Source organism: Talpa europaea (genome assembly GCF_964194135.1).
Source record: "Talpa europaea genome assembly, chromosome: 1".
Classification (NCBI taxonomy): Eukaryota; Metazoa; Chordata; class Mammalia; order Eulipotyphla; family Talpidae; genus Talpa; species Talpa europaea.
In genome coordinates, this window is record NC_140073.1 from 7,536,807 (window position 1) to 7,551,401 (window position 14,595).

At 44.8% G+C, this 14,595-nt stretch overlaps 1 protein-coding gene across 1 annotated transcript; it reads left to right on the forward strand.

The window, feature by feature from the left end:
* Positions 1-751: 751 nt before the first annotated feature.
* TCN1 (transcobalamin 1) lies at positions 752-12,333 on the forward strand (the record flags this gene model as incomplete). The annotated part of the gene is made up of 9 exons (XM_084254440.1): positions 752-830; positions 3,034-3,213; positions 4,413-4,541; positions 5,367-5,522; positions 6,735-6,925; positions 8,655-8,844; positions 10,578-10,761; positions 12,033-12,151; positions 12,272-12,333. The coding sequence occupies 9 exons, from the start codon at positions 752-754 to the stop codon at positions 12,331-12,333; spliced, it is 1,290 nt and encodes a 429-aa protein (XP_084110566.1).
* Between the last annotated feature and the right edge of the window lie 2,262 nt (positions 12,334-14,595).

Genomic DNA, 14,595 nt, shown 5'->3' on the forward strand with positions numbered 1-14,595 from the left:
CTATTACTAGTATTCTTTAATGTTCTTGGAAGACGTATGGCAGGTAACACTGAGAAATGACAGGTTAAAAAATCCACATTTGCTTTATATAGCTGTGGTTTTCCTCCTAGAAAATCCTGTGTGAGCACAGGTCTTCCTACTGCAGTGTCAATCCTTTCCCATGGGCTACTGAGCGCCAGAAGATGTAGTCACAGATGGTGCCGCATGGTCATCTTCAGGCTGGTTTCAAGTTCAGTTGCACACAGAAATCCTCGTGCATCTATCTTAGGGGGAAATTGTCAAAAACCACGGTGCCATAGGACGTCCTGTATCCCAGGTTTCTCAATCCTGTCTGCTCAGTTTCAGTCTTACAACTTCCACTTCCGGTTTTATATGTTGAAAATCCTTGCTCCACTAAGTGCAATCTCTCGGGAGACATAACTAGAGCATAAACAAAGTGCAATGGAAAAATGAAACATTACTGAAAATAGTAATTCACCTTAATTTATTTTCATTAGGCTGACGGCAAGCATGGAATGCAAATTCTGAAGGTTTGGGATAGAACACAAAGGAAAATCATTTCCTCATTCTCCCTGACCGAACCTTTCAAGTCTTCTTCCTGGTTTATCACATTACTTGGACGGATGTACCTGACTACACCTCCTGATATTGCTCAATACTCATTTCGGGAAGGCAAACTAAGGAGAAGCTCTGCCCAGCACCCAATAAATAGCCAGCCAAACCCCGACCATGCCAACACACTCTTGGAGAGATGAGACAGTCACACCAGCTGCCCCTTGTGGGGCTCCTCTTTTTTTTTCTTATTCCAAGTCAGCTATGCGAGATCTGTGGTGAGTATGCTTTGAGTTAAAATTATTCATGTGCTTATCTCCTGAAGGCTACTGACAGGGGGCTTTGTGTAGAGTTAAGATCCTCCTCCAGTTTGACATGTGGTCAGATTCTCGGAGAAATGCAGAGGGTGACAGGAGCTGGTGAGGAAAGTTCCACCATGTATGTTGTTCCAAGAGGTAGCACAGGCAGTGCTCTACTCTTCCTTTTCCCAGACCCTCTGTGCTACGGCATCCCTGCCAAGTGAATACTCCTGTTCATTTCAAAGACAGAAAATTGATGATCTCAGAAATTTTTCATTTCAAATGATTTTGATGATGAGATACAATCTACTTTTCTAAAGTTCAACCCATAGGTTTTGGGTTAATCCCTTGAAAATACTCAGGAAAAGAAAAAAACGTTAATAATCCCTTTCAATGAAGATTGCTTTTTTATTAGAATTTACATGTTCCCCACAGGGCGCAGGTATAGGTGCCACCATCTCTCCTCCAGGTACTGTCTCCAGAGGTTGTGTGGTTTTATTTTAAAAGGCTAACATAGGGGAAAGAAAAACTGGTCTTAGATTTAGTCGGATCCATTAGAAGTTGGATGATCCAGTGTTTCAGATATTTTTTAGCTTCATCTATAAATGGAGGGTAACAATGGGAGGGACTGAAACAGGTGATTTCTTGAAGTCTGGCATAACCCTCAGGCACATGAGCTTACTTTTGTAAGTCTTTATCCTGCAACTGAACTTGAAACCAGCCTGAAGATGACCATGCATCACCATCTGTGACTACATCTTCTGGTGCTCAGTAGCCCACGGGAAATGATACTGCAGTACAAAGACCTGTGCTCACACAGCGAAAGCACAGACTCTTCCAAATCTTTTTTTTTTTTTTCCCCTGTCCTGTCATTTCCTCTGTTGAATCCTGAGAATGGGGATGGGAGGTATTATGGAGGCTGTGAAGCTCAATTCATTGTCAAAAAATAATAATAATATTTAAGCTTATCTTCACTAGGCAAGGAAGCTGATTTGAGTTGTTGAACAGGAACTAAAAGGTCTATTTCATTGCCAAAAAAATCAACTGAATCAAATCCTTCCACAACATCTTAAATGGGTGACTCACAATTGCCCAACACTGCCTGTGACAAACCATGGCCTTCTACAATCATTTACTCTGAACTTCTTGACTTGTTATGTGGAAAAAGAAGGACAAGAGAAATCACATATCCAAAATTCACTTAAATATAGTGACAGAAATCCAATTGAGCTAGAAGTAATAATATATACAGTATTTTAAAGTTTATCAAGCTCTTTCTTGTCCAATATCTGTGAAGTAGATGCCAGTATTTGCAATTTTAGATTGAAGAAACTGAAGCCTAAGAAAGTTACATATTTAATCAGGATACTAAATCAAGGAGTACAAAATCGAGCCTGGTCTACTCGAACCCAAGACTCAGGCCTCACTATCCCATTAGCTTATGAGACAATCTGGAGATGGGTAGTATTTGGGGGGGTTGGGATTGTGGGCAAAGGATATTTAAAAATATGTTAAATGGTAACTAGTTCTCCTTATTCTTCTCCAGTTATGGGGGTGAGGGGACTATGGATTCTCTCTTTACTTCCACAGTATAATGTAACTTCCTCCCATCATTGCCCCTGGGACTTGGACATGTAGGTAAAAACTGGAAGGTTTTTCAAAGGGTGTGTCTGTAAAGTAAGGGCAATCAAACAATGCAGCACTGAGATCAATCACTAACCAAACAGAACTTTTGCCTTCTATCCCCTGGTATTAACCCAATTATGTTAGAAAAAGATGAAGAAAACTGAATCCAGGAAGTAGAAAGAGCAAAAGAGTGGGGATTAGCAAATGTGTCTTTAGTGAAGTCTCCATCACTGCAGTTTCTTTAAGGACACCCTCTCTAGGTCTCATATTCAAAATTAGGGAATGATAGTAGATCTCTTAGGCAGGATGGCACTCTGCCAGCACACAATGGCAAGCATGGACCACTTGTTAAATAGTAAAACACTTCCATGCTGGTTGGTAAAGGAGTAATATCTGGCATAGCAGGGACTCCAAGTCCACCTTTGTAATGTTTCGGCAACACAGCCAGTGACTATTGGCTGGGCCTATGCCCATCCCATATTTTAGTGTTAATTTAATTCTTAGCCTTAATGTTTCATAAATATATGTTTCTTATTTCCTCCCTCTCCTACCCCAGAGGTAAGCAAAGAAAACTACTTCCGTTTAAAACCTCTGATAAGCACAATGGTCAATTCCAAATATACCAGAGGAGTCCAAGCAGCTTATGTCCTGCTGTCACTCAGACTTGCCGGCATCCAGAACCAAAGCCTAGATCAAGAGCTGATCCAACAAGTCAAAGACAACGTGGACAGGAACAGTGAGTACCTGTCTTCTCCGGAAGATTTAGGGAAAGACTTGCCTATCTAGAAAGATCGTCTCCGAGGGTCCTAAAAATTGGGTGTCCAAAGTATCCCTGCTACATCGTTCCTGGCTAGACAAAGTGTGCAGTGACAGCAAGGCACCTCAGACACCACTCTCGCGCCATTTATGCTAGAGCTAGGACTTACTTGTCTGCATCCTGAAAACCATTTTCCTTCGAAAAGGAAAAGCAAAAGAAAGTGTCCACTTTTGTCCATTAATTCTGTTATATAAACCCGCTGAGTTCACAACCACACAGGGATAAGGACCACAAAACTAAGAAAGCTGATGACAGAGAGGCAGCCATAGAACGAAGAGATTCGAACTGTGTTTGAGTCCCAGTTGCACCCGAACCTTTCATGTCAGTGCTGAGCTTCATCTTTCTAACTAATATGGTGGGGGGGGGGGAGGGAGATGAAACCACCCCTAAGTATCTCATGATATTATCGTAAAAACTGTTAGGTTAAAAATCTGACACAAGGCAAAGTTACAACACAAGGCAAAGATTACAAGTCAATTATTACCATCCTGGCAAGCGTCAGCCACAAAGGGAAAGAAAACCCACAGACTTATTATTTATCTACTTTTCCTTCTTTTTCATTTTTCTGTAAGGATTACATGATTCCAAAGCTATCTCATGATGTCATGGAAAAACCTAGGATCTCTCTTGCATTTATATAACACTGCTAGAAGAGCCACTGCTTTGGCGATGAAGAAGGGAACAATAAAATATTAGTATAGCGTCAAAGAGAAGGAAGAAATGGCAGGCAATCTGAACCTCAAAGAAGAGGAGGAGCAGGCCTCCCCGGTGGCACAGCGGTTGAGCGCTGGGTTGCGAAGCTGCCCACAGCCTCTGCTGCGCCGGTTCCACCCCCGGCTGCTCTCCGGCCACTGGAGGAGGGTCCCACATGGCGTGCAGACCTCTCCTGCCGCCCGCTGCTCCCCTCAGCAGTGTACTTCATCACTCTGCCTGTTCTGCTCCCTGCTCTGGCTCTGGTGAATTCTCTCACCCTCCTGTGCATCTGGCTGTACCCAGTGCTTGTATAAATAAATTAATTTAAAAATATATATTAAAAAAAAAGAAGAGGAGAAGTTAAAAATATCACAAGCACATACCTTGCAAACCTTGAACACTTTTCTTTTCAGTCTCAACTTTAGCTTCGGGAGAGCTTGCCGTGATGATCCTGGCTTGGGGAGCATGTCGAAACCCCAATGACGCTTATCGATATGATCCTCAACTAGTTGAGCAGCTGGAAAAGAAATTCCAAGCAGAAATCGAAAACATGGGTGAGAATCAAATGGTCAGAGACCTTGGACAACCGAGTACTCACCTCCAATGATCCAGAGTTACATGAAACACCCCGCCCCACTTTCTTTCTCTCCTTCATTCCACTCATCCCGCTACATCCTTGCACAACATTTTTCCTCCTTCCCTCTTTCAACCTTGAAATTTCTTTTCAGGCATTAACTGGGCATCAACCCTGCATCAGGACCTGCTTTACAAATGATCACACATGCACACATACACACACGACACAACTCTCCTGTCCTCCAAGAGAGCTCAGTTTCTAGACAAAGAATTACAGCAGAAATAGCTGAACAATACAAGACACTGTGTCCCAAGTACCAAAGTAAGAGCTGAAGGTGTCCACATTTCTTTAGGTTTACCATGGGGGTTGCCAGCGAGGCACATTGTTTTTATTTCAACTCCCATTCCACATTTCTCCTGTGACTCATTAAGGCTCTCCATCCCACCTTCCTTCAGGATGGCCTCCTGTCCATGCTTCTAGTTTCAGCACATGGCTATTGAAAGGGCAAGGGACCTGGAGGTAGGACATCTCTGTGCTAGTCCTAGTTCTGTAACCACAGGAAACGTGGCTAGTATTCCAATCTCCTTAGTCCTGGGTGCGCTCCATTATGAAATGGATGGAGTTGAGTTGGGTGGCCTTTGAGTCTTTTAGTATCTCAGATTTTCAGATTCTATGAATGAACTCATCTTTTGCTCACTTCTCCTTAAATGTAAAGAAATGGGAGTAAAATAAATAGGAATAGATTAAAATTGCATTACTCCATACCATTTCCATAAGAAAAGCATTTCTTTTCTCTTCGCAGAAGCACACGATGGCAACCCACTGACTAGCTACTATCAGCTGAGCCTGGATCTTTTGACCTTGTGTCTGTTCCACGGGAACTACTCAATCACCAAAGTTTCACAACTCTTTGCTCCTGAAAATAAAAACTATTATTTTGGTGGTCAGTTTTCAGTAGGTGAGTCATTTACCCCAATTCCTTTGGGATGGAGGACACAGTCCCCAATAGCTCTGCTCTTTGGGTTTTCCTACCAGAAAGTACATAGATTTTTTTTTTCCCTATCCTCTTCACCCTTGCCTCCTCAGAAGAGAATTTTCTTTTCATGAAGAATGACTATTGGGTGACATTTAAACCTGATTCTAGTACAGTGGAAAGACCCGGTCCTGTGCCAGCTCTGCTCTGAGTTAGGTAACAGTGCATGTTAACTCTTGGCTTTCATTTTCCCATCTCTCAAATGAAGTTCAAGCATGAGAATCTTCATATAAGACATCGTAGGAAGTATAAGTGTTACAGAAACACAGTGAAGTCAAATTCATTTTTCTGAATGTTGCTGCTTTCTCTGATTTATGGGAATCATTTGGATGTATAGGTTTACTTAAACAACTCAACCTCTCCAGTGACATATTTTCATCAACACAGCGCATATTTACAAAGGAGAAGGACCAGAAATGTTCTGCTGGGTCAGCTTACATGTCCAAAAACAAGTCCCCTCTAGACAGCTAGTATTGCACTTAGCCCCTGTGGATCCAGAATCCAAGTGCATAGCTTCACCTTTCTCCAAAGAGCTCCAGGCAAGTCACCATTGAGTGTCTCTGGGTAGTAAGGAAATGTGTGAGATTTCTCGTACACTTTCCCCTATGAGAGAGGAAAGACACCCACGCGGGGGAACCAAATCCTGATCCTCCCTTCTTCCAGTCATTTGTGCCCTTCTGGAAAAGGAGGTTTATGGGAAAAGAATTCTGTATGAGCTGTTTTCTAATCATTCTCATTGAACCCTCAGAAATTTACATGGACCTTTTTTTATTGCTATATATCCTATTCTTTACCAATATGGCTGAAAGATGAGAGCAACTAAGATGTAAAAGCAGAAAAGTGCCCATGTGTGTGCATCTGCAATCCATATGTTTCCATGACCAAGACATGAGGTACTGAGTACAAGGTACACGGAAACTCAGCAAAGGGAAAGAATCTAGAAATATCTGAGTGGCTGGTATTGGAAATCTCTGGAAATACTTCTCTCCAGTCATCAGCTAGCAGGACCAGCCATCCCAGTTTGCCTACAAATGTACCTGCTTTAACATTGGTGGCCCCACAGGCCAGGAAGACCCTCCATCACAGGTAAGCAGGAAGGGTAGGCCACCCTCTCACCGAGGTTTTGTTTCCTGACAGATACCGGGGCAGTGGCTGTCCTGGCTCTGACCTGTGTGAAGAGGAGTATAAGGAACAGGCAGAGAGAGACAGATAAAGAGTATCTAGACAGTATCAGCAACCATATAAAGTCACTGGTAGAAAAAATCCTGTCTGAGAAAAAGGAAAATGGTCTCATTGGAAACATCTACAGCACAGGAGAAGCCATGCAGGTGAGTCAGAGGTGAACAGGATGGAAGAGGGTCGTGGAGGAGAGCAGAACCTCCCCCCCCTTTTGAGTTTCATTTCATTTCCTCCAAGTATGTTTATTGTGTAAAGCTGGTTTACACAACTGTATTTGTTTTAGGGGTTGCATGTTCAAACCTTTTCAAATGTTCCCTTTCATACCTGCTCCTCCTCTACCCCCCACCATGTTCTGTTATTTCTTGACCCTTAATTGCTGGCCTCCAAGGTCTTCTTAGCCAGCCTGTTTCCTCCATTCACTCTGATTGTCCTCACAGGATTCCCCTCCCCTGGCTGAAATGTATCCTCCCCTTCAGACTGTACTTTCCAGATCCAAAGTTTCTATGAAGCTTCTCCTGATTATAACTTAAGAATTCAAGACGCTACTGCAACCTACCTTGCTCTACCACACGCGTTTTCACACCTTACCAGATTCCACTATTCTGTGCGGTCCTCTTACCTCCCAAATTAGATTACTGTTGGGAGCAATAAAGTGGCAAGTAACAGCCGTTAGTATTTAGCGATGTTAACGCACTAAGGCACGCAAACCCAATGAAGAGAGAATGATCACTTCATTTCCCAGAGGAAGAGTGTGAGTCTCAGAGTGTCAGTAACTTTCCGGATGGGACAGTGCCGGGAAGTGGTGCTGATGGGGTGGAGGCCAGACAGTTGCCCTCACACCGGCTAGCACCGCACTGGCATGCAGTCGGTCCTTCAAGTTTGGGACACTATTCCTACATTTACCCTAAGAAATTTAACTTAATTCTAAGAAATAACTCTAGGAAATAGACACAAAAGAATTGAAGGAAGCTTTACAGAAAAATCAAGTCTTTAGGACAAATAGGGGTTCGTCAGGTTTACTCAGAGTGAGGATCTAAAGGGAAGCACTCTGGATGCTTCAGGAAGATGGATGCATTCCGCAGGTCAGCGTAGGGGCCTCGCGTCCTTAGGACAATTACAAGACGAAGCTGGGGATGGAAGCGGAGACTCCATTCCTGTTGCTATTCGTGTTGTCTGCCTTCCTGAGTGTGGACTTGGCAGACAACAACAGTTTCCTGATCTGGCTACACATTTGATCACCTAGAGAAGCTTTCTCAAAACACTAACATTTAGCCCCACACCAGCCAGTTAGTACAGAAATTTAGGGGAGGAGCCTGGCCTTGGCCTCGTGGAGAAGTCCTGGCGGTGATGTGAATACACAGCAGGGTCCAGAGCGACTTGCACCCCTACCTCAGCGCTGTGGTTGCATGATCCCTGTCAGCACAGTGCCCCTCCTGCAGGACAGCCTAAGTGGACGCACACCAAGGTCATCTCCTACCACCTTCTTGAAGCTTCCTCAGCCTCACTCAGTGTGTACGAGGGCTTCCTCCCTGAAGGGTCATATCACCGGATGCCTCTCTTAGGACAGTCTTCTTAGAAGACTTTGTTAATATTTACTGAACGCCTCCTCTACCACTGCAGAGCGTTGTCTGGTGTCAGGGATACAAAAGTAAGCGCAGAGGAGGCCTGTTCCCTGGGAGCTAGTGCGGCTGGTGTTATTGAGCAAGGCCCCACCTCCCCACCCAGACTAGCCAATGCACTTCCCGAGGGCAGGCTGGGAAGCTTCGTTGTCTCTGACACCTGTGCCCGAGTCAGTGTTCAATAAATACTTACTGAATTAATTAGATGTGGGCTTGGCCCTTATTTGAAGTCTCTCTTATTCATTCTCCCTCTCACTAGGCTCTCTTCGTCTCATCAAACTCTTACAAGAAAAGTAAATGGAAATGTCAGCCCACTTGGAACACGGTGCTCAAGGAAATTGATCAGGGAGCATTCAGTATTCCGACTGCTGCCGCCCAGGTGCTGCCCGCCCTGGTGGGAAAGACCTACCTGGAGGTGAACGAAGACTCTCCCTGTGTCTACGGCTCAGGTACAGCACTGAAGGGCAAGCTATGTTGTCTCTCGGCACCACACCCGAAGCCTGTGAGCTTGTGTCCTAGAGGCCCAAAGGGACCAGATAAACCTCCACAGTCTAGGGCCTCCCCTGGTGGTGCAGCGGTTGAGCGCTGGGTTGCGAAGCTGCCCGCAGCCTCTGCAGCACCGGTTCGATCCCCGGCCGGTGGCGAGGGTCCCACATGGCGCGCAGACCTCTCCTGCCGCCTGCTGCTCCCCTCAGCAGTGTACTTCGTCCATCTGCCTGTTCTGTTCACTGCTCTGACTCTGGTGAATTCTCTCACCTTCCCGCACTTCTGACTGTACCCAGTGCTTGTATAAATAAATAAATATTAAAAAAAAAAAAAAAGCCTCCACAGTCTAGCAGATCCCAGACAGGATTCACTCCTCCCTCGGGAAGCAGCGATAATAATCTCCTAAAGATTTGATCTTTAGTTGGCTCAGTGAGGGCTGGCTGCAAGGGGGCACCTTCTGAATGCGGGTTAGGGGACATTGTGCTCATCCTTCCTGCTCTGGACACAACACAGCGCCTCTGGCTTTCCATTAAGCGCAATGTGTGATCTCTCAGGGAAACAGGACATCTGTGTGGGAGGAACACAGCCGTGTTATAAGAAGAATGGAAAATCTTTCTTCAAACAATTGATTTTGCAATTAGGTTTAAAGAAGATTTTTCTTTCTATCTCATTCATTCCTGGTTCAGTTATGAGTTTAGAGACCGTGGACCAAATGTTTCACCTCTAGACTTCAGGTTTTGAATGTAATTAAATTAGAATGACAACTGTATCTAGCAGAGTTTTGTAAGGGCTGAGTAAGATGATCCATGTAAAATGATTAGGACAGTGATGGCACTTAACATGTTTTCAATCGGGTTAAAAGAGTTAGATAGGTCAGGTGAAGGACAAAACTGGGCCTGAAGTGGTTGGTTAATGTAGTACATGCACAATGATTTTTAATGATGCCCACCTGTAACTCCTGTACTGTTATAATGCAAAGTTACGTCAATTAAAAGAAAGAGAGATGGAGTAAGATAGGGGCTAAAAAGGACCCAGTTGATTTAGCAGTTATAAAGTCACTAATTGTATATAAAAATGAATTTGTGCAAAAACAAAAAGGGGGGGGCCTCCCCGGTGGCGCAGTGGTTGAGCGCTGGGTTGCAAAGCTGCCCGCAGCCTCTGCAGCGCTGGTTCAATCCCCGGCCACCAGGCAAGGGTCCCACACGGCGCGCAGACCTCCCCTGCCGCCCGCTGCTCCCCCAGCAGTGTATTTCATCAGTCTGCCTGCTCTGCTCTCCACTCTGGCTCTGGTGAATTCTCTCACCCTCCTGCGCTTCCGACTGTACCCAGTGCTTGTATAAATAAATAAATAAATCTTTTAAATAAATAAATAAGGGGGTGGTAGAAAGAAGTACCGTGAACCAAAGCAAAATAAATAAATGAATCAGGCACCTCTGTGAGAGGAACAAGGAGTAAGTGAATTGTTTCAACAGCCGGAAATTGAATCAAACACAAGCAGTCAGCTGCCCCTAGTTTTCATTTCTGCTTTAGTCACAGGAAAGACCTGCCCCTGGGTTGATGATAGTTGTTCCTTGCAGTAAATTCTCTTCGCATAAAGGAAAACGGTCCTGGGATAAGTGTTAGATCAGTGTGCAGATTCTAAGGTCATGTGTATTGTTCGGGATATCATTTCTCTCTGCTTTTCCATCTTTGACAGGTAACTTCAACATCACACAGGGGCCCAAATCTGTGACACCTACTAATTCACCCTCAAGTATCTTAGTCCATTACTGTGTGAGAATCAATAATAAACCCTATTCCATTAATGTCACCGTGCCCGATGGTTCTGTCTTCCTAGATGTGATGGAGGCAGCTCAGAAGATAAACAAGACTGCATTTCGGTATGTCTGTCCATAAATAAGGTTAAGGTGCTTGATGTGCTTTTGAAAGACTTAGTAAGAACGTATCTGCTCCTGAAAACAAGGAAGTTTTAAAATATTTCTTAATCCATACCTTTGCTAGCCACCCGTCTATTACAGCAGGGGTTAAAAGAAGGAGGTGAGACCTTTCATCTTCTAGCACAAAGTAGGTATGAAATTAACATTCACTTAGTGGATAAATAAGTCCCTTTCATTAAATACTCCTTAAGTGGCTAGAACCTCTTACATCAGGTATTCTGGATCTACAGTAATGGCACTTGACTATTTTTGAATCACTGATCCCTTTGAGAATCAGATGAGGGTGATGGATGCTCATATCAGAAAAATGAATATATACCCAAAGATTGTCATTCAAACCAGAGGCTTCACAAAACACGCCGGCGCTTCTCCATGCCCCCCTTTCAGGAGATTCATATACCCCTCGACTAAGGTTCCCTGACCTAGAGAGGTCAAGTATTAACATTGAAATTATTGGCTTTGCCCCTGAAGGGTATGGTTTATTTGAATCCTTTGGTCTAAATGACAATTATTTATTGTGTCTAATAACATGATGTTAGATGCCAAAGAGAAAATTATGTGTGTGGAATATATATATTTGGATATATAGATATATAACATACATCCATATATAGAGAATGTCCACATATATAGTCTATATGGAATCCATATATGTGGAATATATATAATATATATTCCATTTAGTATGGGAGATATATATGGAATATATGTATCTTATATGTGATTATAATTATAAAGGTTGCTTTCGGGGACTTCCAGGAAGGTAGAGAAATATGAAACAAACATGAGCCATGTCCCTTTTTAATAAACAAACATGAGATGTGAAATTATTCTTTCCTATTCCCCCTGGATCAGGGAAAACCCACTAACTTAGGGTACCCCGAAGACACCAGCATAACACTCCCGTCTCCACAGTCACTCCCTTGTAGACAGGAAGCTGCTGACTGCCAAGAATCTACGGCCAGAGGCGAGGGCAGAAACCAGGGTCATCTTTTCTGTAATTGAGCCTGGAAGGTGGGGTGGCTGCTTCAGAGCCCCCTGAAATATTTGTAATTCACTCATGCAGCTTCTGGGTCCCAGCCCAGATCTTCAGAATCAAAGTACTTGGGGGTAGGGCCAGGAAATTTGCATTTTTATGATCAAGATGGAGAAACGCCCATGGAGAGTTGCCTTTGCAAGCTCTAAGTTCTGTAACCCTTGCACTCCCCTCACAGTTTCACAACGGTGGAGACATCATATGGCCCCTATGTCAACTCTGTTCAGGGCATAAGTGCCAACACTAATGACAGAACCTACTGGAAACTTCTGAGTGACAATAAACCACTGGCCCAAGGTAAGGGGGGCTGCCCAGAGCATCAGGGGTGGGCTTTGGTGGGGGATGTGCCAAAGAGTTGGGAAATCGCTCTCCGTGATTTGGTTATTTGACCCAGTTCTCTGTCGTCTTCCTTTCCAGGAGCTGGCAGTTACGTTGTCCATGATGGGGAAAATCTGGAGGTTCGCTGGAGCATATATTAATAAATTCCAAGCTTCCCCTGGAGCATATATTAATAAATTCCAAGCTTCCCCAGAGAGATCTAACCTGCTTGCGATGGAATTTCCTGTGGAAGTTGGCTTCACACCTGCATTTTCATTAGTCTCCATCTCAACAGGAGAGTCGACACCCTCCCCTTCGCTCATTGACAGTTCAATAAAAGATCAACAACTATACACAACTAGCATGTTCTACTCAGTTCATTCCAAATGGGGATTATTGTTAGTGAGAAGGTTACCTCAGGAAGAAGCCAAATGATAAGAGATGAAACCACATGTCTAATAAACTGAGTTCAAGTTTCCCCCACGAACTATCTGGTGACCTGGACAACAGAAGGGTGGAGATAAGGTTCTAGGGCTAATGCTGCAGCAGCAAAATAAGATCAAGCAGAAAGTTTGCAGGGCACCCGAAGCCAGGCGCATGGGAGGAATCAAGTGGGCACTCAGGCAAGGAGTAGAAAGAAAATTATTGTTCTGGAGAAACGGGGCAATGTGAGTCTTAAACATAAAACCAATCCATAAAGTTTGAGGAAAAATATCACCCCACCCCCATCTCCAGCTGTATCCTTTGGGTACCATTTGTTTTCTTTCCACATATATTTTCCTCTTACCTCCCCATAAAGATCATCTTTTTTTTTTTTTTTTATAGAGGCATGTTTTTATTTATTTATTTGTTTGTTTGTTTTCGTTAATACATGCACTGGGTACAGTCAGAAGTGCGGGAGGGAGGGTGAGAGAATTCACCAGAGCCAGAGCGGGGAGCAGAGCAGGCAGAAGGACCGAAGGACACTGCTGAGGGGAGCAGCGGGCGGCAGGAGAGGTCTGCGCGCCATGTGGGACCCTCCTCCGGTGGCCAGGGAGCAGCCGAGGATAGAACTGGCGCCGCAGAGACCACGGGCAGCTTCGCAACCCAATGCTCAACTGCTGCGCCACCGGGGAGGCCCCATAAAGATCACCTTGATCATTCATATCATCAAAGCACACATGCAAAATATCACCTCCTACTGTTCAAGTTAACAGTTTTTTCAAAGTTGAATCAAGGGACTTCCCTGGTGGCTAAGGGGTTAAGTCTCAGGGCTATCACTGCTACTGCCTGATCCCTGCCAGGGAGCTGACCCACATGGTGCAGCAGACCCCTCCCGCTGCTCCCCTCAGCAGTGTATTTCAGTCAGTCTGCCTGTTCTGCTCCCTGCTCTGTCTCTGGTGAATCCTCTCACCCCCCACATTTCTGGCCTGCACCACAGTTCTACGCTAAAATAAAAATTTAAAAAGTAAAAAAGTAAAGTTGAATCATATGTAAGCAACATGAGCTGGTGGACTTTTTACCGAGTTAGGGAGTCCCTGAGCTACAAATACCTCCAGGCGGGAACCAGACGTCCTTTTAAGACATCAGTGGACTAAAGGTGCTTTGGATAAAGCAGAAAGTAACTCATGTAAAGCCACCCCCCAAAAGAAGGGAAAGAGAATAAAATGGGAGGGAAGAGCACAAGGGAGTGCAGTGCTGGATCCCAGGGGCTGCGGATGGTGAGAGAACTGAGTGGGGAGAAATCAAATACTGTCCAAAAGTGAACAAAGATGTGAGAAAAGAAACAAATCATATGTTAAAAGAGAGCGAGAAAAGTTTGACCTGTGTGGTTCCTGTTCTGAAAGATATTTGCTAACTAAACCATTGTGTCAAAATCAGTCTTGCCACAGCAATGGCTGAGGGGCCATTTGCAAGGGAGTGCGCGTGCAAGGCGCGGGCACACCAAAGTTGCGTGACCACCTGCAGGGGTGGTCCTGCAGGGACTCTGGGATCCAAGGTCAGCACCACACCAAGCTCCTGATCTGACATTAGATGCTTATTGCTACTGAGACAAATCACCACAAACACCGGCTCCAACAGGAGACATTCACGGCTGTGCAGTTCTGGAGGGCCCAGGAGCAAGTCTCCTTCCTGCTCACGCAGTAGCCAGACCTCCCAGGGTCTTGGTGACAAGCACTGAGCCGCCTCCCCAGCCCCAAGTTTCTCATATGACCGCGCTGCCTGCAAGTCACCTTCAGACAGCGTGGAGGGTCTATGGCAGGTAAACTTAGATAAGGAAGGGACATGAGTTCTATCGGGGAGAGAGAGGTCGGCAAAGCTGAGTAGGAGTGGCTGGCAGGGAGGAGGGCAGCCTGGGCTTCCACACAGGGGAGCATATATAAGACCAGGAGCAGAGCCCCACCAGCCACACCGGGTTTCGTGGACTGCACGGGAGGACACAG